This window comes from Lygodium microphyllum, chromosome 2 (assembly GCF_053477565.2).
Source record: "Lygodium microphyllum isolate KBCC chromosome 2, Lygodium_microphyllum_v1.1.10, whole genome shotgun sequence".
Taxonomy (NCBI): domain Eukaryota; kingdom Viridiplantae; phylum Streptophyta; class Polypodiopsida; order Schizaeales; family Lygodiaceae; genus Lygodium; species Lygodium microphyllum.
The window spans coordinates 2,569,832-2,593,406 of NC_141136.1; the positions used below are offsets into that span (position 1 = coordinate 2,569,832).

At 42.2% G+C, this 23,575-nt stretch overlaps 1 protein-coding gene across 5 annotated transcripts in view; it reads right to left on the reverse strand.

Annotated features, from left to right (window-relative positions):
* Nucleotides 1-22,512, reverse strand: part of LOC148039418 (adenylyl-sulfate kinase 3-like) — a 73,760-nt gene extending 51,248 nt beyond the window's left edge. The window contains exons 1-5 of one of the 5 annotated variants that reach the window (XM_087690512.1): nucleotides 21,629-21,765; nucleotides 20,808-21,528; nucleotides 11,171-11,311; nucleotides 10,922-11,071; nucleotides 10,732-10,850 (exon numbers count right to left, since the gene is read on the reverse strand). In XM_087690512.1, the coding sequence (XP_087546638.1) occupies nucleotides 10,732-10,850; nucleotides 10,922-11,071; nucleotides 11,171-11,294 (393 nt within the window). In that variant the 5' untranslated portion in view covers nucleotides 11,295-11,311; nucleotides 20,808-21,528; nucleotides 21,629-21,765. Of the gene's footprint in view, nucleotides 1-10,731; nucleotides 10,851-10,921; nucleotides 11,072-11,170; nucleotides 11,312-11,579; nucleotides 11,696-20,807; nucleotides 21,529-21,556; nucleotides 22,079-22,238 lie in introns of those variants that run through there. The other 4 variants (XM_087690518.1, XM_087690494.1, XM_087690501.1 and 1 more) reach the window with 4 other exon arrangements.
* Nucleotides 22,513-23,575: the final 1,063 nt, after the last annotated feature.

Consider the following 23,575-nt stretch of genomic DNA (forward strand, 5'->3'; position numbering starts at 1 on the left):
AACTGTGTCAGGAAGTTCCCTGCAGTGCTGTTGAGGCTCGAATTGCACAATATTAGTACTTTTATATCTTAGTATTAGCATACATGTAGAACCAGCATATGAAAAGTGACCTAAGATGTCATATGAAGCATTCAGGTTTTAACCTGACATTTAGGCGCCTTCCTGACAGTCAGGAGTTCGTGTCTTTTGTATTCCTGCGTGATGAGAACTGATGTCTTCTTCAGGACAGCGCCAGATTCTGGTCGCTTATGTTTTGTTCTAATAATGTGTATCTGTGTCCTGAATATTTGCACTGTCTACTGCACGTTATTTGATCAGGAGTGAATATGATGATGATAAACTGTGTGATCGTTTTCAGGACTGTGGTTCAGCATTGATGAATATAATATGTAGTTCGTGTTTGCATATTGTTCCTGAAGATTAAATGTACGAAATGGCTGTAAACTGTGTCAGGAAGTTCCCTGCAGTGCTAATTTCCTGCATTTCCTATTATGGTCCTGATGGTCCATAACAACTAGTAAGACATCTTCAAACCTACAAGGAAAAGTTATCGCCTACCACCAAAAGGGGGTCACCTACACCAAGAAGCAATCGCCTGAGCTAGAAAGCTACCACGTGTAAAACACAAATTTCCATTTGCCGCAAAACGTACAAAATAGGGGCCACTTGGATGCTATCGTTGGGTCCTGGATGCTATCTTCTAGTCTTCTGTAGAAGCCGCCTAGCTGCTAGGAAGGTCAAACGGGCAATGGACGGCCACTTGTACTGCTAGTTCCATCCAATCGGGATCGGAGGGTATAATATGTCATACATCCCTAATGAGATGATCTACGGATAGCATATGGGCTAGTCTCTCAAATCTCCCAAGTGTTGCTCATGCTGCCGCGGATCTCCAGCATCCCTCTCGTGTAGTTTGTCCCTAGTATCCCTCACTCTCCATTGGTGTACAGCTATGATCAACTCTGCTCTCTAGAGTGTCACCACTCTCTATGTAGTAGTATGTGTGGTCACGATCTTAAAAAAACTATCGAGTTATATTATCTACCCCCTCTATATGGTGCTCCACCAGAGTAATGGCGTGCAAAGCCTCTCAATCTCAAGGAGGAATTGACATAAGTGCCACTGATCTCGTAAGGGAGATGTCCCCTCTTCATAGTGTAGGTTATTTCGACCGAACTATCCTATAGGCCTGGCATATACATATCTAGTGCTCCTCACTCTCCTAACATAGTCTACAACCCCTCTTGGCTCTAGCAATGTGAGCTACTCTCCCGATCTCAATCTCCAGCTAGCGAGAATAGACCCCACGCTAGCTCGTGGCCACTAGCATCTCATGTGGCATGTATATGTCTAGGTACCCAGGTGTCTCGATAAAACCATCTATTCTATAGTATGACATTCTCCAATGGAGGGGCTACTGAGGCAAAATCCACTATGTTGTATATGCAGCTAATAGAGATTCCATCACATGACCAAGTTCCTCTCAATGTGAGAAGGTATATAGAGGGGGAGTCAAAGTTATACTGGAAGGGAGGGAGGTGGTCCATGTCAATCCCATATCCCATGGGCCACTACTCTATCTATGCATACCATGAGCTCTTGTGCCCTGCTTGTGTTAGCTATCTCGAAGCCTTGAAAGCTCTCTTAGGGAACCTATCCAAATGCATACCTCGTACTCTATGTATAAAGTTGATGATCTATAAAAGGACCTCCATCATCATAAAAGGTGTTGCAAACTCTGCTATAATGATCTCATGTGGTAGCAATGATTTGTTGTTGCAAATCATCCATGAGACCATGATAATGTGCGGTCTCTCAATCCATGCACACAGAGATGTAGCCAAACTAGGGGCCCAAATAGGTGCTCCATACAACATGGCCGGTGCAACCAATGTATCAAATAACCATCTCTATGTGTGGGGCTTATGGAAGTGTATTGATGGCCCTATCTCTCCAACATAGCTAATGTTGCATACCCTCCTGTGAATTGATCTCTAGCTACTTGTGACATGATGAATCTTCCAAATGATGTAGTAGATGTAACTCCCAAACAAATCTATCAATCCACTATTGTTAGAGAGTCATTTCCTGGACAGCAGAATGCCACGTCAGCAGTACGGACAGCGCAGAGGAGCCACATCAGCAGGCAGTATAGTCGGACAGGTGCCACATCAGCACAGTCGGACAGGGACAGGAGCAGTCAGACTGTTTTGTGCAGCCGACCTGTTTTTTGGTCATTTTCGTGGCATTTTTCCACTACTATTTATAGCATACTGGTCTAGCACTTGGACACATTCTGATCTTGAGATCTGACAGAGACAGCCTGCTGTGACTGACGGCACGTGGGCTGATGGAGATCGAGGTCCTTAAGGCAGAGACACACGCAGATATTTTCTATGCACCCGTGTATATTTATGCACTCCTATACAACATACTACACTTTAGATTTTGTGCGTTTCACTGTCTCCTTTTCTCTCTCTCTCTTCTCTCTATGTTCACTCTCTCTCAGTCTTTGCCCTATGCTTCCGCATCGCTGCACTCTGACATGGTACCAGAGCGGTGAAATCGGACTGATTGATTGAAGAACTTGCCTGAAGAGGAGATTTCAGCGCTACACAAGGCTGTGTTTTCAGCATTCGACGGCGAGCGGGAGGGCTGCGCATCGGAACAAGGCTGAAGCAAGTGTGGGCGTGCAGGAAAGGAGTCCAGATGGTGAATTTGCTATGGGTTATTGCTGTTCGAAGGGGAGGAAGGCTGTGTTTTAGGCCTTCCACTGCAGATTTTACCTTTTCGGGAAGTGGAGGAACGAGCCCTAACAGGCTATGTTTACACAATCAGAGGGGGCTGATTTTGCATTTGTGGAAGGCATTGCAAGTGAACATGTCTACAGAGACTGATTTGGAGCTCCAGGCAATCATGGACAAGAAGGTGCCTATCCTACCGGCTCTTCCCTCAGATCAGAAGCTTGATGGTGACAATTACCGCATCTAGCGGGTGATGATGTTGGCCATTCTAGAGTCTTATGATTTGGCAAAGCTTGTGATGGAGAAGATTAATAAGCCCTCGGTGAGAGATGAATCCAAACTCTCTTCCAATGCTCGTGAGGAGTTGACCAAGCCCTAGTCTCATTGGGACAAACTGAATGCCAAGATTCGTTCTTTTCTTTTTCTGTCTTGTACTACAGCCGTGATAGCTCACATCAAGCACTTGACGGTGGCTCACGAGATATGGCTGGAGCTCAACCAGATATATAACCGGATGACCCTGATGAAGAGAGTTATTTTGGAGGTGCAAATGCAGACCTTGTCCGTGAATAAGTCTTCTTCACTTCAGAAACACATCAACAAGCTTTGGCAGCTTTAGATACAGGTTCAAAATGCGAGGAAGCCTATTTCCTCCAAAGACATGGCGATCACTTTATTGTCCTAGTTGCCGCCACGATTCGGTACCTTTTATTCCACTCTTATTACATCAGGGCAGGAGTCGACTCTTCGGTGGGAAGAGTCGGTTCCTATGGTCTTGGACCAAAAGGAACAGTTGAAGGGACAGAATGCTCCCAAATCGGAGGCATTGGTTGATCAAGCCTCTCAGAAGAAGGGGAAGGACCAAAAGAAGAAGGAGGAGGACAACAAATCCAAGAAGGACAAGGAGAAGGAACCGACTTGCCATATTTGTGATAAGACCGGTCATTGGAAGAAGGATTGCCTCGACAAAGACAAGGACACCAAGAAGAAGGACACGAAGGATTCTGGAGCGGTGGCTGCACCCTCATTAGCTGCTTTTCTACACTTAGCAGTCATTGAGGACTCTACACCGAAGACTTCTAATGCTGCGATGACAGCTCCTCAGGCTCGTGAGTGGATCGTAGACAATGGTGCCTCATGACACAACTCCTCCTGTTGGTGTTGCTCGTTTGTGACCTTTGCGTGGGCAGATTCTCATTGGAGACATCTCTTCTGTGTCTATTGCTGCACAGGGTGAGATGCAGCTGATTCCAAATGGACGTGGTGGTACCCACACTTCCGAGGTGTTGCATGTACCAAGCTTGGGGTATCATTTTCTTTCAGCCCATAAGATTTGTTCTCTTGGCCTCTTGGTGGAGTTTGACAGTGATACTGTTGGAGTCCTTGATCGTGGATCGAGGAAGGTTCTCTCTGCAAGGTATGAGGAGAATAGCATCTACAAATTGAAGTCTTCTACAACTCTTACCTCTCTTCTTCTTACCTCTCAGACACAGTCCAAGCTATGGCATGCTCGATTTGGCCACCTAAACTAAGAGTACCTTCGGAAGGCGTCGTGAGGATCGTTTGTCTGCAGTTTGCCAGACATAGTGGTAAGCCAACAATCATGTGTCTCCTGCATTCGTGGAAAACTGCATCGGAATGCGATTCCCAACAAAGCTTCGAGGCGGTCTACTTCACCTATGGAGCTTGTATCTACAGATCTTTGTGGCCCGAGTCCTTGAAGGGGAGCGTACTTCATATTGATCGTAGATGACTACAGCAGGATGACTTAGGCCTATTTCTTGACATTGAAGTCGGAGGCTTTCTCTCACTTCAAGGATTGGCCTCTCTTAGAGGAAAACCGATCTGGCCGACGACTGAAGACCTTGCGTTCCGACAAGGGTGGTGAGTTTATGTCTAATGAGTTTGCTCATTTTTGTGCAGATAGGGGCATTCACCAGGAGTTTGCTAATATCAACACTCCTCAAGAGAATGGCATTTTGAAGCGGAAGAACAGAAGTGTGATCGAGATGACACGCACCATGATGGAGCACCAAAAGACACCTCTGTTTCTGTGGGCCGAGACCATGGCTACTGCAGTTCACATCCTCAATCGATCTCCCACTTCGGCCGTTGATAGGATGACACCTTTTGAGGCTTACTTTGGGACTAAGCCAGATGTCTCTTACTTCAGGATCTTTAGGTGTAACGCTTATGTGCACATCCCGAAGACGCAACGCGACAAGTTCGAGGCGGCTTCCCAACAACAGGTTTTTGTTGGCTACAGCTCCCAATCCCAAGGTTATCGTCTATTTGATCCTATCAAGCGAGATGTCTACACGAACCGAGATGTACGGTTCATGGAAGTTCCGGCCACAAAGGGGGGTGAGAAGCACCCTGTCCTTGGAGATCCCGAGGAGAGTTGGGCTCCCAAGACACTTTCTTTGGAGCAAGAGCCTCTTGATGGAGATTCTTCTTCTGATTCAGAGCCTTCCCTTCCACCGGCCACCCCAGTGGAGCTTCCGCCAGTGGATGTTCCCGAGTCTTCAACAAATGGTGAGCAAGGAGGGTCTCCTCCTTGTTGGGCCCATGACACACTCCGAGATTCAGGGATCGAGGGGTCCCTAAGGAGTGGAACCGCAAGATGGACCGCGGAGATCACGGAGGAATCAGACACATTCTATGAAGCTTGTTTGCTCTAACTATTGTTTGATGACCCGTGTTATGCAGGATCGAGGGCCCACTTCAGTGAAGGAGGCTTTGCAGTCTGACCATTGGCGGATGGCTATGGAAGCCGAGTTCAGTGAAGAAGGCTTTGCAGTCTGACCATTAGCGGATAGCTATGAAAGCCCACTTCAGTGAAGGAGGCTTTGCAATCTGACCATTGGCAGACAGCTATGGAAGCCAAGTTGGAGGCTATTGAGAGGAATGGTACTTGGTCCCTTGTGCCTCGTCCCTCTCACAAGAAGGTGATTGGCGTTAAGTGAGTCTTCAAGACCAAGTACCTTAGCGATGGTTCTTTGGACAAGCACAAGGCTCACCTTGTTGCTAAAGGTTTTGCTCAGCGCCCAAGCATTGATTTCCATTATACTTTTTCCCCCACTACTCGTATGGCAACTATTCGAGCTGTTCTTGCCTTGGCTGGCCATAGGAGCTGGCCTGTCTATCAGTTGGATGTGAAGTCCGCATTTCTCAATGGTGACTTGCAGGAGGAGATCTATGTTGAGCAACCTCCAGGCTTTGGATCCTCGAATGGAAAAGTTTACAAGTTGAAAAAGTCCTTGTATGGCCTCAGGCAGACACCACGTGCATGGAACGAGAAGATTAACTCGTTTCTTCAGTCCAAGTTGGGCTATCGGCGCTCCAAGGCCAATCCGCAGCTTTATGTGCACACTTCCAAGCCTGGTCATGTATTGTTTGTGTTGTATGTTGATTATTCGATTCTGAGAGGAGATCATGCAGAGAAGGTCCAAGCTACCAAGACAGCTTTACATCAAACGTTCGAGATGACGGATTTGGGGCTTCTTCATTTCTTCTTGGGTCACGAGATTTATCAATCTCATATGAGGATTTTCATCTCTCGGCAGCGATATATTCAAGAGCTCTTTGTGACTTTTGAGATGGAGACTTGTCGGACCATTTCTGCTCCTATGGATCCAAACTGAAAGGCCACTTCACACTCAGATTCTCCCTTGACGGATGCTTCCCGCTACCGTCAATTGATTGGATCCTTCATTTGGCTACTCAACACTCGTGTTGATCTTTGTTTTGTTGTGGATCCTTTGGTAGGGTTCATGAGTGAACCCACACAAGTGCATTGGCAGGCTGCCCTGAGGATTCTTCGATATTTGAGGGGGACCTCTGACTTAGGGATTTCTTATCCAACAGGTATAGATGCTTCATATCTTGTTCTTGCAAGTTGGAGCGACTCGGATTGGGCTGGCGATGTGGACCGCCGGCGGTCTACTACAAGCTATTGTTTTACCTTGGGTACAAGTGTTATCTCTTCGAGTAGCAAGAAGCAGCCCATAGTAGCCCTTTCTTCTACTAAGGCGAAATATCAAGCCGCCTCTTCCACCACATGTGAGGTTGTGTGGCTTCAGAGATTGTTGGAGGAGCTTGGTTGCCCCCAAACTCGTCCTACTCTTCTGGGGTGCGACAATGAGAGTTGCATTGCCTTGGTACGGAATCCTGTATTCCATGCCCAGAAGAAGCACATTGAGATCCAGTATCACTTCATTCGGGAGAAGCTTTTAGATGGGACTATTGATGTGGAGTACTGCAAGACGAAGGATAATCTTGCAGATTTGCTCACGAAGGCACTTCCCCAAGCTCTTCTTCAGCAACATGCCAGATCCCTCAGTCTTTTGACCTGTCTAGGTTCTAAGAGGGGGTGTTAGAGAGTCATTTCTTGGACAACAGAATGCCACGTCAGCAGTACGGACAGCACAGAGGAGCCACATCAGCATGCAGTACAGTCGGACAGGTGCCACATCAGCACAATCGAACAGGGACAAGAGCAATCGGACTGTTTTATGCAGCCGACCTATTTTTTGGTCATTTTCGTGGCATTTTTCCATTGCTATTTATAGCAGATTGGTCCAGCACTTGGACACATTCTGATCTTGAGATCTGATAGAGACAGCCTGCTATGACTGACGGCACATGGGCTGACAGAGATCGAGGTCCTTAAGGTGGAGACACACGCAGATATTTTCTCTGCACCCGTGTATATTTCTGCACTCCTATACAGCATACTACATTGCAGATTTTCTGTGTTTCACTGTCTCCTTTTCTATCTCTCTCTTCTCTCTGTGGTCACTCTCTCTCAGTCTTTGTCCTACGCTTCTACATTGCTGCACTCTGACAACTACCTCCACCCATCATCCTCCTAGATGAAGGCTAACCTCCTCCGTGCTAGGGCTTATGTGTGAAAAATTAAGACCTTAGTTTTGCAAGATTAACGGTCAATCCTCTCTATGTTCGATAGTCATGTAGTGCATGGAGATGTTGTTAAACACCCTCCTTTGAGTCAAAGACCAAGACAATATCATCAGCATAAAACAAAATAGAGACCAATGTACTTGCTATGTCCACCCCATCACCACCACCTCTAGTCCTCTATCTCACCAATGTATAGAACTCAGAGAGTATAGGGGCGAGAAGACAGCTCTGCTTCATGCCAATGGTGCTGGAGACCACATTTGAGAGTCAACTTGGACATTTGACTCGACCTACCACCCTCTCATATAGTGCATAGATACCCCAAATGGAATCCCAAGTGCCTACAACCTTTATAGTACTCTATCTCGTACAACTATATCAAATGCTTTGCCAAAGTCCACAAATTTGTTGGCCTAGGTGTGAAGTAATTGCACAATTAATTGATAGAGAATGAAAGATAATGCAATAATTAATCAATGCACAATAAATCAATCACAAAATGAGAGGTGATGTATTAATGACTAAGAGAGAGTACAATGCTCAAGGCGATCACAATGAATAATGTTATACTTGTGTGCTAGGGAGTACAAAGTCTCTTTTTATAATAAAATCTCACCCGCAATGGCTTAGCCACCATAAGAACGAAGTCTCTTTTTATAATAAAATCTCACCCGAAATGGGTTAGCCATCATAAGAAACCTTAATTGAAACCCTAACCCTACAGTCACTTAGTGTCTAGGAGACTAGGGACAACAACTGCATTTAATGGCAGTTCAAAGGCCTAGGGAGCCCAGATCATGGATCAAAGGACATCAACACATAGCCTATGAGATGCCCTACAAAGTCCCCTCCATGAAATGGGTGGACTGTTCTAGGAATAATAACAAAATCCTAGACAATAATATATGTGGTCATGGTTGCATATGTTTATCCTAATAGATATAGCAACCTATGACAATACAATAAATGACAAATCATGTTTTTAAAGGTATCACATGCAGAGACAGCCACATAGCTCGAAACTCTAATGGAGGAAAAGTCTTCATAAAAAGTTCTGTCAAAATATCTTCTAAATAACGAACCCAATCTCGATCCATGAATCCATGCACAAGTGAAGAAACAGCCTTGAAGAAAAGGCTTAAATCATTGGTGTCCTTGAGGTATGTGTTCATTGCTTGCCAATGATTCACAAAAGGATCCTCAATGATAAAGCTTGATTGGGCAGTTGAACAGAGGTACACAAAGAATGCCAACATAAATGACAGTAGGTGGCTGCTGGAAATAATGCTGTAATGCTACAATTTGGACAGCATTGATCCCAATAATATGCAAATCATCAATATGTGAGCAAATCTAAAAGATGTGGCCAATGATTCACAAAAGGATCATCAATGATGAAGCTTGATTGGGCAGTTGAACAAAGGTGGACAAAGAACGCCAACATAATGCTGCTGGGAATAATGCTGTAATGCTACAATTTGGACAGCATTGATCCCAATAATATGCAAATCATCAATGTATGCAATAAAAATCAACAAATCTAAAATATGTAGCACTGAAGGAATGTGTGCCATAAAAGGACCACTTGTCTTTCTCTCCTCTTGTACATATGACTCTATACATTTTTGGCATTCTCTCAGACCCTCTTGGTATTCTGCCATTACAAGACTTTCTAAGATACCTTTCTTTGTTGTTTTCAACTGCCTTTTGAATTCCACGACTTCTTCTCTAAATCTTTCTCACAACTAAGCAATGACCACATTCCTTTCATGCAAGACCGTCTCTATGTCATGTTCCATGACACAAATTGTGGATAGAATTGTTCTTCCATTTCTTTCTTACATTTTGAGAGCATTTGTCATATCAACATGCATGGTTCCAAACATTTCACCCATACATGTCTTCATTTGCCTTTGGACAATCTCTAGATTCTTGTCTTGCATTTTGCAAATGTGGCACAATGCATTGCTACAACTTTATGCATTCAAGTCAGCTATGCATTTAGAATGGCTCTACATCAAGTTGAATTTCCTGTCTTCCTCTCCCTCATGTGAGGAGTCTTATTCATTCCAGTCAGCTATGCATTTAGAATGACTCTACATCAAGTTGAATGCATTGCTATAACTTTATGCATTCAAGTCAGCTATGCATTTAGAATGACTCTACATCAAGTTCAATTTTCTGTCTTCCTCTCCCTCATGTGAGGAGTCTTAGGAGGTGTCCCTGCCATGAACTGAAAAACACATGCTGCTGCTGCTTGGAGAAACCCCATGTTATTGTTGCTATATGAGAAAGAAAAAATAAAGAAAGAAAGATATATTAATGTCTTCTCTGGCCAAAATCAACCTATGAGACAAAGTCATGTACAATGCTGGTCATCACTAGACATCCAAATGTGACATGCTGAAAAATGGCCAGTGCTAGACTATGAAAAGAAGCTAAGGTGATGTACAAGATAAAACAAGCTACGTGGTTGAATGATATACAGATATCTAGTTCCACCCAGTCAAGATTGGTGAGTATAGTATGTCATTCATCCCTGACAAAACAGTACGGGCGTAGCATATGGACTGATCCCTCAGCTCTGTCATGTGCTGCTCATGTCACAGGCAGATTTCCCTCATCTCTCTCTGGTGTAGCATCTGTGTGTGGTATCCCTATACCCATGCCATCAGACCTTGCAACGACTGCCCATGTTTGGTGGGCCCATTTAATGGGCTGGCCCAAATTTATCGTAGCCAGGCCATTCAATGAGTCATCATTGTCAGGCGACCTATCAAAGCATTGTGATAGACTTGAGCCATTGGCAACAAGAAGTGCAAATGAAGCATGTGAGACCAGGTAAGCATCAGAGTCTGTTACATTTCAACAAGAGACATGATAAGCTGAGAGTCATTTATTTTTAGCCACAACGAGGCTCTGTGTGTGTGTGTGTGTGTGTGTGTGTGTGTGTGTGTGTGTGTGTGTGTGTGTGTGAGCACACAAGATATTTGAACTTTCTTAGTAAAAATTTATGCATACATGATATTAATGAGAAGAATCATAACCAAGTCATGGGAATAACCTCAATAAACTCTCCTTCTTGTAAAAGTTGACGGCATGCATCTCTGTCTTTCCTGTAGGGGGAGATGACACTTGCAATACAGATAATTCCAGCATCAACAAAAAGTTTTGCAGCTTCCCCTAACAATGTATTCATGTCAGAAGTTGAAATGAATGGCTGAAATGCAAAAGGCCTATTATCTGTGCCTTACCAATACGTCTTATGTTCTCAGCACGATCCTCTACAGAAAACCCAATATTCTTATTCAGGCCATGTCGCAAGTTGTCACCATCTAGAATATAGCTAAGATTTCCTCTTTTCAGAAGAGCGTAATCTAGTGTGCATGCAAGTGTGCTTTTACCTAGAAAGAAACCAACAAAGTATTTCTCAACACTAAACAGTGGACTTCAGAAATCTAGTACCTAAGCATACGCAAAAACAAGTGATGAAACTGCCAAACCTGATCCACTAAGACCTGTAATCCAAATGACACAACCTCTTTGTCCAAGAAGCTTTTGCCTCTCTTCTTTTTTCACCATGCACTCTTGCCATACAATGTTGGTTGATTTACCGACTGTCATCATTGGAGGGCATGCAATACCTAACAGAAGCCATCTTTCAAATTTCAAAGCATATTTAATAAGTTAACATAAGCTATAGATTGTCAAAAATTAAATGACTTAGTATTACTCACAATGGGAGAAAAGTTGGAATGAGATTAAAAGACAAATGTTGTTAGAAATAGTGTGCTTTTGTGAATTCCTATCAAAGTGCGCACCTTGAGGGTGTGAGGATGGGGACTAACCAAACAAATCTAATTTGAACTTATATAAAGAATAGGCTGTATACTGAAGATAATCGAAACTTACCAAGTCTTGTTTTTCAAGGTGTGTCCCTCTCTCATACAATTTCACATGATGGAGTGGTTTCAACTTTCATATGCCATTTTGGTCCTTTTGCCCTATTCTCATAGATTTCAGTGTGCCTGGAGTTGATATTCAGTTGATAATGATATGCAAGCATTGTGAATCAGAGGTTCCTTTCTCTCCAAGAAGAGCAGTTCTATCAAAAGCACCTCAATGAACATTATCACCAAGGCAAATTCCAATGTACAAGATTCCATATCAAAGAGTACAATAATGAAATCAAGGGGATACAACATCTCCCTGGCTATCTGCAAAAATGAGATTACAATGCTAATGAAAGAACCACTCAAATGGGCTGTAACACCAAATTGTGCAGGAGGATCCTAAATGAAAGAAATTATTAGTCTCAAAGTAGTCTAGAGCCTCAGAGCATCTCACCATTTACATGTACCAATCAATGGTGCTATCGATAATCTCATATCCATGACAATGGTCCATTGTCCACTCTATCTCGCCATTTACATGTACCAAGCAATGGTGCTATCGATAATCTCATATCCATGACAATGGTCCATTGTCCACTCTATCAAAGAAGGGTATTGTGATCCATTTTTGATTTGATAGTTTATAGGATATGCTCCCATAAAGTCCCCATAACCCCAACTTAATCCATGATCCATGCTATTGCCCCCTAGGTCACTATCATTTCACCATGATTGCCATGCAATACCAATCTGAGGGCTCTCCTCCAAACATCCTGAAAGTTGGGGCAATGTCAAATAAAATGTCTTGGTGTCTCCTCATCCACCCCACACCTCGAACAAGCAATTGGGCCTCTATCGATTCCCAACCAACTGCCTGCTAGTAAACCCTTGCATACCATAAGCCATAAAAAGAGAAAATCTTCATGGGCCTAAAACTATCCTCCAATCTCCTCCAGAATCTATCAAACAAGTTTGAGGAATCCAATGTCTCAACAAGTGTTGGATGGCTGTTGGGATCATCTTGATCCTACTCACATGTACCCTCCTCGGCTTGAATTGGTACACAACAAAGAGAATGTCTAGAGCTTTTTCCTGAGAAAATAAAGACCAGTTATGTACCCTCTTTTCACCTTGCTAAGAATTATCTACTTTTACAAAGATAAATAGTGAATAGTAAAAGTAAAAGTTAAAAGTGCATTCACAGGGAACACACAGGAAATGCATACCATGAAATATTTAAGTGTGTTCACATGGAACATGAATTGAAATACTTTCCAACAAGATAGAGCACCATAAGCATGGAATGAATATCCCTCTGAGACCGAGTAGTCCAAGTAGTGTGGATAGTTGCATCATAAGTAGTGAATGGATATACCTACATTTGAGTGGATAGTTGCATCAAAAGTAGTGAATGGATATACCTACATTTGAGTGGCCGAGGGTAGAGATCTAGAGGGGTGGAAGGGGATACCCAACATAGCTACCTCCAGTTAAGCAAGTATGCCCCCTTACAAGTAGATGGAAAGTTGGGTTTGACTCACACCTACACTTACACAGGAGTGTCGGTGATCTGCAGTATGATATTGGGGCACTTTTTACTCTTCGTAAGAGAGGTTTTTTTCCCCAGTCACATTATTCTCTATTTGTGTGTTTATGTTACACAATTTGGTCACTTACCGCACTTTATACACTTTCAGGTGTAAACGCACCTTAAGGCATTTACATAACCCTAAGGTCTAAGGGTTGTACTTTGTATTTTCACTTACACACTTGAATTGAATCGTGTGTTGAGTTGTGTCTACACTCTCACTCTCTCTCTACTCTTCACTCTATGTACTGAGTTGATAGCTACCACCTCATCTTCAACAAATTGAAGCTATCCACCATTGTTGTCTACATTTGGCACCTGCTGTACAGCCTTTTACTGTAGCCCAAGGCATCAGTGAGAGCATCAAATCAAGCCGATGACAAAAGATAACACCAGAAGTCGGAAAGCCAAGCAATATCATATTCCGAGTGTTCCGTCAATGGAGATAACTTTAATGGTTATCTAAATAAGGCAACAATTGATTTCTTTCCTTTTCTCACGATAGAAGTCTGAATTTTCTCTCTCTTCAGTATTCTTTCTCATCCTCTAGCCTATTCTCATCCTTGCTCAACAATTTTCAGTAAAATCAGCCATTGGAGATGGAGATTTTGACTAATCTTTGCTATAAACCCTAATTTACAATAGAAATTAGGGTTTGACAACCATCTCAGGAAGCGTACTCAGAAATTGGAGGCCTAGAGACTAGAATTTTAGCCACTGAAATTGGGGCAATTTCAAGAGATTCAAGTGATCATTCAGCTAGCAAATATTTGGGGCTGAATTTGTCACCCAAGAAGCACAATTGTAGGCCAAAATCAAGGGGAAAATTGGTTTGAAGGCTTGTTGGTCATTTATGACAGCAAGAGGAAATTTGAGAGAGAAGGAGATTCAAGGAATCTCATTGTATTCCATCCATATTGTAATTCAAGGTAAAGAAATATCACAAGGGGCGCCAATTTTGGGGCCAACAAGCTATCACGATCTCGATGATGCGGCTGTGGATTTCCCGGCCCCTAGTATTTTAGAGGGGGCTTCCCAGGATCGTGAGGAGCTTCTTCATCGGAAATCTTCATCGATGGACTTCATCAACATTGGCATTCCTCTTGCCACCCTAGGATCCATTTCTTCCTTCGTCTTTCGCCACATCCAAGATCTGAGAGGGAGTGTTAGCAGTCATGTTTGTCATGCCTTGTCATCTCTTGCCTATGAGCCTCAGTCTGAGATAAACAAGGACTTTAGGAGCTCTAACCTGTCTATCACTTGTTTTGATGGAAGAGGTAGCTCATTCTAGAGCACTCAGTTTATTGCATTTCAGTGCATTTTCTCCTCCAATCGGGATTTTATGTGCATTTCTCGAGTAGTTTTTGCATTCTTCAGCCTGCCTCACCTACCGTACATTGTCCACCCTTTCCAAGATTTTTTTGAGCATTTCTAGCATTTTTACCAACATTAAATGCTGGTTGGATATATTTTTGGCCCCAAATTTCAGGTTGGCTAGCTTTTGGGATTTTTTGCTATTTATAGCCATTTTCCACTTGGTAGTCAATCACATTATCATCTTTCCTCCTTCCTTGGCAAGTGCACACTCCGACTCCATCATCTTTCTCCGACTTCGGTATTAACATCATCATCAGCCTAATCCGGTGCCCTCACTAACGCTATGGGTTGCGTGCAGGGACTGATCAATCATTTTGTATTTAGCATTTGTTCCTTGTTCGGTGCAAGTTTCTTTTCTTTTTCTCTTGCAGATTGTCTCTCTCTTCCTCTATGTTCGAGTTCCTTCTTCTGTTGCGCACTCTCACACTTCCATCCGCAAATAGATGGTCAATTAGAATAGGAAAATTCTACGGTGCTTGATCTGTTAACATGCTATATATCTAAGTATAAGTCACAATGGAGCAATATTTGCCTTTGGTAGAGTTTGTATACAATAATACAATGCATAGTTCCACTAGCAAAGCCCCATTTGAGGTCATGGAAGGTGGCAAGAACACAGCCCCTATTTTACACACAAAGGATAAGATCTTTGAGGTTGATCAAAATGTACAAAACATGGATGCAGCGAATGCAAAGCTTAAGTATGCTCTTTAGAGGTCTCAAGAGAAACAAAAAAAGGCAGTTGATCACCATACGTACTTTGCAGTTTGCAAAGGGCAACTATAGTTTACTACATTTTGAAAAGGCAAGGTTGAAAAAGATGAAAGATAGAGAGAGGTTGTATCCAAAGCTAAGTATGAGATATTATGGGCCCTTCCAAGTGTTGAAGAGGATCAATTTGTTGAGACCTTTTCGTGCTGATATGCCTAAGGATATATTTATCGAAATTCAATCAAAGGTTGAGGAGTTGGATGGAATATTGGTAACCAAGCAAATTTTGGCACATAAAGAAAGAAATTTCGAGGTAAAGATATTTGGTAAAGTTTCAAAATTATTCACTGATGGATGCTAAACAGATGGAAAAGGATGACTTAGTAGACCATCCTCAATTGTTGCAACTTTATCTCAAGGCTTTTCAATTAGAGCCAAGGATCAAGCTCAATCAAGTTCAACAAAGCAAGGGCCCAGGGCATTGCCTGATACTCAACGGGGAAGTAGCACTTTCACTCCTCCAATGATGGACAACTCTCATATATAGTGGATCTCAAATGTATTCAGCATGTGTCTAGGGTACTATGCCAACAATATGTCTGCAATGAGGTCACTATTTAGTGTACTAGTCACTGCAATTGGTATGCATATGGTATGGTTTTGACCTACTACTTTAAAACTATACATTTGCATCGATTTGCATCAATGTACGATCATCAAAGATTGATTATCAAATGCTGGTTTTCAATGGATAATGATCAATTGTCAGTGGTATTCAATTGGTTTTATGGACAGCCATGTGTTTTATAAATGCCATTGATAGTTCAGCCATGGATTATGCTTAATATATGCTTTCTGATGGTTGTTTGGCCGGAACGGTTGAGATATACTATTGAGAGATGCATTCTATGGATTCTTGGCAAAAGTTTTGGACTATTTATGAGTCTTAGATTTTATTTATGCTGGCTGAAAATTTTCAGCAAGTATTTGGCTTATGTATGCTTAAACAGCATTGGCCAATGTAGTTTTGACTATGATGCCTTTTGGAAAATTCAAGTGCTGTTGGGCCTACTCTTTGGTCAAAAAGTCAGAAGTATATGATGCATTATTGGCTTTTATTGCACTTATTGAAAACCAGTTAAGTTGTAAAATTAAGACTCTCCATTCGGACTCAGGGGGGGAATATATGTCCTCTATGTTGAATTCCTTTTTGAAGCAAAAGGGCATTGTCCATCACTATACTACTGCTTATACTCCACAGCAGAATGGGGTTGCAGAGAGAGAATCGTTCACTCATGCAGATGGCCAGATGTATGCTAAAGACAAAGAGCTTGCCTCACAGTTTTTGGATGGAAGCCGTCATGTGTGCTTGCCATGTTTTGAACAGATGCCCCACCAAAGCTTTGAAGAAAATTACACCTTTTGAGGCTTGGAACAGCCGGAAACCTTCTGTTGGACACTTTCGTACCTTTGGGTGCCTTGCATATGCACATATTCCAAAGGTACTTAGAAAAAAGTTGGATAACAAGGCTGTTAAATGCATTTTTGTGGGATATAGCAATGAGAGCAAAGGCTACAGACTCTATGATTCTATTTCTAAAAAGGTGTTTGTCAGTAGGGATGTACTATTTAATGAAAAATCAGAATTGTCCCTGGCTGGTTTAGACACATATCAGGCTTCCTGTGATGTATTTGAAGGGCTGTTGCCCATTACATTTGGTGATTCAGCTAGAGTTTCAGCAAGTGAACTCAATGTTCAGCCAGTTGCTCCTTTGGAAAATGCAGAAAATCAGCCATTGGCTGATCTGAATATTCAGCAAAGTGCTGAAACTGAAATTTAGTAAGAGCTTATGCACAGTCAGGAGGCAAGACAAATGCCTAGGTGGTATTTACAGACTATGAAACATAGTCATCCGAATGCACCCATCGTTGGTCATACTAGAAGGCAAGCTCGTATGCATGATACTGCACATACCATGGAGTTCATTATGGCAACAAGCACCCTTGATGATGAGGAGCCTGAATGTTTTGAGGATGCACAACAGAGTGTGCATTGGATGGTAGCAATGAAAGCTGAATTGAATTCTATCACTAAGAATCAAACGTGGGATTTGGGGTCTTTGCCATTTGGGAAGAAAGCCATTGAAACAAAATGGGTCTATAAGCTAAAAAGGAATGTAGATGGATCCATTGACAAATACAAGGCAAGGCTTGTAGCTAAAGGCTATGCACAAAAGAAAGGCATTGACTATGACGAGACATTTGCTCCTACTTTCCACATGACGACCATCAGGTCTACGGTTGTTTTGGCTGCTCATTATGGATGGACTGTGCATCAGTTGGATATTAAAAATACATTTTTACATGGGAAACTTCATGAGGAAGTATATGTACAGCAGCCCATTGGTTTTCCAGTTGAGGGTCTGGAACACTTGGTCTGCAAGCTGAAAAAAGCTTTGTATGGTTTGAAACAAGCTCCTAGAGCTTGGTATGCAAAGATAAATGCTTTCTTGCTTAGCCAAGGATTCATAAACAGCTCATCTGAGTCTACCCTTTACGTATGTAAAGAGGGGGGATCCATGTTGATCATTTGTCTTTATGTTGATGATCTCTTGCTTACAGGGACACATGCTGATCAGATTTCAGCATTTAAATAATATTTGCAGCACACTTTTGACATGTCAGACTTAGGGTCTTTGCATTATTACTTGGGCATTCAGTTCATACATGATGCTAGAGGTATTGGGTTATCACAGTCAAGATACATTGGTAAACTTCTTGAGAAGTTTGACTTACAGGATTGCAAGCTAGTCTATACACCAATGGAACCCGGACTTAAGCTGTCATTACATGATGACAGTGATTTGTTTGATATACACACATATGCTCCAGCAGTTGGATGTCTTATTTACTTATGCAACACTAGGCCAGACATACAATTTGCAATTTCAGCCCTGAGCAAATATATGCATCAACCACACATATCACATTGGCAAGCTGTTAAGCATGTCTTCCGTTACTTGCAAGGTATTAGATCTCTTGGATTGCTTTATGCCAAGGGGGACCACTGAAGTTGCATGCTTACAATGATTCTGATCAGGCTAGTGATTATGATTCACGTCACTCCACTAGTGGCAATTGTTTCTTTCTTGGCTCGTCTTGCATATCTTGGCTTAGCAAGAAACAATCCACTATTGCCACATCATCATGTGAAGCTAAATACAAGGTAGCTTTCACTACCACAGTTAAATGCGTATGAATTAGACGCTTGCTAGCTGATCTGGATATATCTACTACTGAGCCTACTCCTTTGTTCACTGATAGTTAGAGTGCCATTGCAGTGGCATGGAACCCAGTGTTTCATGCACACACGAAACACATTGAGATATATTATCACTTTCTCAGAGAGAGGCTACATGCAGGTGATATTGGCCTTGTCTATTGTCCTACCACCAGTAATGTGGCAGACATCTTCACCAAAGCTCTTCCTCGTGAAAAATTTGAAGCATTTTGCAATGCTTTAAAGTTGATCTCCTTTGGTAGCGGATGATCCTTGTACTCTTAATCACTCTTCACTCCAGGGGGGTTTGTCGGGTATTTCACTCATGCCTCCCTTACGCCTATGCTCACATAGGAGTGTCGGTGATTAGTAGGACACTGGGACACTTTTTACTCTCGATAGGAGAGGTTTTTTATCCCAAACTTATGGTATTATTTCATATGTGCTTATGACACACACTTATGGGCACTTACCGTATTGGGTGTGAACACCCCTTACAACCCTAAGGTTTAAGGGTTATACCTTGTACTTTCAGCTTACACTCTTTCAGCTATTGGATTGGGTGTCGTGCTTCACTCTCACATTGTCTGTTGGTTTTCTGTGCTGAGCTTCGATCCTATCCTCTCTCACAAGTGCAATATACTTTGCTTTGGTATATTACAATGCAATCGAGGACAATTGTAGGGATTTCAAGAGGTGGTCTGTCACCACGAGGACGTAAAATTTTAATGCTTTGCTTAGTATTTAATAAAAGTTAATCAAATGTGCAAATCAGTTGCTACCAAAGGCAAAAATTATAATAAGTTATGCCTGACAAATACTAGGTAACACTCGCTATCAAAACTTGATTAGCCACCAGTACAATGGTGACACTAGGGAATTGGCATTAATTAATACCAGTCCAAGCTAAGGACTGCTCAGGATTACTTGGGTGATAAATTGGCCTAGCCAGTTTAATTGTTTGCCAGTTAGATTATTTTTCTAAGCCATGAATAATTATTAGATCAATTTTCAAAATTAATATTCTGAAAATCAATATAATACAACTGGATAATGCTGAAATTGTTTTGAAAAGCTGCCACTTGGCAAAACTTGCCAATGCAAGTGAAAAAAACATTTTAAAGCCTTGGGGGAAGAGAGAGAGAGAGAGAGAGAGAGAGAGAGAGAGAGAGAGAGAAATATTCCAACCTAGAGAAAGCTATAAGAGAGAGAGAGAAGGCTGCCATTGCTACAGTAACAATTGACAGACCATTTCCAGCCCTAGCAGAAGACCCTTTAAGAGCTAGTGACATACCCAAAAGAGACTACAGTAGTAGATGGCAATAGTTTGAGAGTTGTTTCAACCAAGCAACATCATATTTAGGATGTTCCATCAAAGAAGATAGCTTATTGACTATCTAGACAAAGTAGCAATCGATTTCTTCCATTTTCTCGTATAATGGAAGTTTAGATATTCTCTCTTCAACATCCTTTCTCATCCTCCAACTTATTCACATCCTTTCTCAACAATTTCTTGCAAAAATTGCCATTAAATGTGGAGATTTCGACTAATGACTCCTATAGACACAAAAATTAGGGTTTGAAAACCACCTCAAAAAGCGTACTCAAAAATTGAAGGCCTAGAGACTTGAATTTCAGTCACTTAAATTGAGGCAATTTCAAGAGATTCAAGTGATCATTCAACCAACAAAATTTGGGACTAAACTTGTTATCCAAGAAGCACAATTGAAGACCGATCTCCAAGTAAACCAAGGGCAAATTGGTTTGAAGACTTGCTAATTATTTATTATAGCAAAAGGCAATTGGAGAGCAAAGGAGATTCAAGGAATCTCATTGTATTCCATCATATTATAATTCAAGATAAAGAAATACTGCAAGGGGTACCAGTTGTGGAGCCAACAAGTTGTCCATTGTCCAAGATTAAATCATAACATTTGCATATTTAGTTCATGTGAATTTTATGCTTCTCGTAATTATTGATTAATCAGGTCATTACCACCCTCTCTGAGAATGAAGACTAGTTTCACCTAGTACTTAAGCTTGGTCCAGTGAGTAACTCACTTATAATTGATCACCCAAGCATTAATTAGTCCTTAATCAAATTTGAATTTTGATTAAAGAGTTGTAGATTACACATTTAGAAAGTTGGTTTGGCTGTTTGGGGCCTCTTTCTCTCTTATTCAAGCACCCCAAGTTTAAAGACCACCATTCATTTCTTCTTCACTACAAAAATTGCAAACTTTAAGCCGTAAAACATGAGCCAATAGCATGTATGGAGTGAAAACAACTACCATTTGTGGTTCACTACCATTGCGATTCTTAAAGGCCGTTTTCAATTTGAAGCACCTTCTTTATAAGCCCACAAGCAAGATATTGTCTTCGTCGTCAAGGGAACTCTTGTACTATGGTTGGTTTGGGAGCTCTCCCTAGGAGGCAAGTCCTAGACACCCATGGAGTTCCAGAAATAAGTTTGAGAGATTTTTACAGCCTTATCAGATAGCATATTTGGAAGGTTTGGTGCCAATCTATGTTCACATGGGACCCAATCCCAATTCGCTATTACATGGCCCAAGCTTCGGAGATCCATTATTTATCCCTTACAGGACACTGGGCCATGTGCAGCACAAGTCACACCATCAAATGAGCTCACACGAACCTTCCTGCCAAAAAAGCAGAGCCTGTTCATTGCAATGTTCCTGCTGAATTGACAATCCTCAACTGTAGTTCTTCCCTCATTCTCCTGGGGCCTCCAGAACACTTGGAGAAAAGCCATTGTTGATCATATCACAACTGGAGAAAAGACACTAACGATGCCCAAACTATTGGGAAATTTAATTCATTTCAGCCTACAAAGATAACTGAATCCACACAACAATCTGACTCTGGAATCAGGTGAAGCGAACTGCATGGAAATCTTTCAATGTAATAGAAACTGACTATATAATCTGCTCGGAATTAGTTAGCAATCCATACGAATCAATCCATCTTTCACCATTGCAATGTTTCAATTGCCTGTATACAGACTTTAGTTAGCAAAGACCTGATAAATGCCCGGATTGGCCATTGCAGATAAGGAAAGCTTGAAGAACGACTGCTCAAATCGAAGGCCAACCTGGGATTGCTGCCTTGACGGTTTCATCCACGTTTCTATCCCCGTCAGATGAGTTGGTATTATAACTTGCCTCTATGGCCGCATGGCTCTTTCCACCTGCTGATGTACCATGATGCTCTGCATGTCGGATTTCCCTACAGATATTCATGTGCAGATTCCAAACGAAGCCCGAAACAGCAGTGTTCAACCTACAATTGAAGCCTCTGTTGCCTGTCAATCCACGAGTGCCACTACAGACGGGCCTACAAGGAACTGATTTTGCAACAAACTTGGGAGGGTAGCTGTGCAGGCTGGTGGAAAGCCTCGAATTTTGGCCAACGAAAATAGAAATGGTGCGGAGCTTCTTCGTCTGGAGAGAAGCGATCTTAAACACTGGACTCTGCTTGATGAGCCAAGACGCAGCCAAGTTATGCCGTTCTGAAAAACAAGACGATCTTGTCGAGATTTGACCTATCATGATTTTCACGAGCCGCAGAAAGAGCCGAATTAGGTCCAGCTTATTCCATGACAGCAAACTCCATCAAAATATGCATCTCTCTCTATCTCTCTCTCTCTCTCTCTCTCTCTCTCAAGTGATGTACTGATAATGGTACTCAAGTGAGGCACGCACGGAGAAAAGGATAGGACGCCGCAAATGCTGTCAAGATTGAGTTCATGGCATAGGAGACTGTGGAGAAGGCTTTTAGCCAATCGTAGAGCTTGGATGGAACAGACGCAAAGACGAAACTGACTAATGAGGAACCCGAGGCCGGGGAGGCGCGGGGGGCAGACGATGGCTGCTCCGAGCTTGGAGATCATCATCCGTCGAACGTTCCATCCGTCGTTTCCTTTTTCTAGTCAAGGCGCATGAGGCTGATGTGGCAGAGGCATGTTCGTTCAAACAGTTGTCCGCGGAACTTGGAACTTTAGAAACTGGGATCGAACCCACGGGCCACGAGGCATTTTGTGCCCTGCTGGCCTAAGGTCCACGAGCTTATCAATACTTCTAATAAGTTCTGACATGGATGGGGCTGCCACAAAACCCACGGGCCACGGTCCCGACTCCCGTGACCAGTCCACGAGCTCGAACCCTCTATCCAGCGGATTCCAGCCTTCCAGCCTCACTGTGATTATTTTTGCAACTTGTCACGCCTTTTCAATGGTAATTTTCCTTGCTAAAGAAATGAGGAAAATAACAATTGGCCAATGCAAGGATAACTCTAACTTTAATAAAGCTAAATCAATCATATTGGAAATTCAAAAATAGTACATTATTAAAAGACAAATGAATAAGCCATCCCCACCTTGTGCCAATCAAATAAGAAGTTACATGACAAATCTATTCTAATTAGTCAAGTATTGTAAAATTAACATTAAGGTAGTAGTCTAGGGACACAAGCAACCCATTTAGGGTAAGCCCATATATAAAGCTCTCGAGCCCACACCCACATCAAATGTAAGTAAGCATCTAGCTTATACTCCATTATATCTATGGCCAATCTACTTCTCTATCTACTGCAAAAACCTCACAACAAGGAATATAACGTATAGTGGATTTTTTAAAGTCATAAAACTGCTACCTATGCTACACAAACCTCCTTAAATTATGACCGCCATATTACAATCATTTGCACTAAGGATATTTGTGGATATTAACTCAGTTTTTTTTTAAACAATTCAATGGCATTGACAAAAATGTCCAATGCATTATAACTACTCAATGAAAAGGGCTTGATGAGTATGATGGGTTGGCACATTTGGCACACTTGATGAGTATGATGGGTTGGCACACATTTGGCACTACTATTGTGGCATATCTCTTCCATGGTTTGGGTGGCCCTAGTCCTCCTTGGTGTGGCTACCCCTTGACTACATATTGTTCGCTCCACTCTTGTTAATCTGGCCACATGATATTTGTGTGATGTGTTTTGGTGGCCTTTTGGTTTCACTTGTGCTTGATAAGATTTT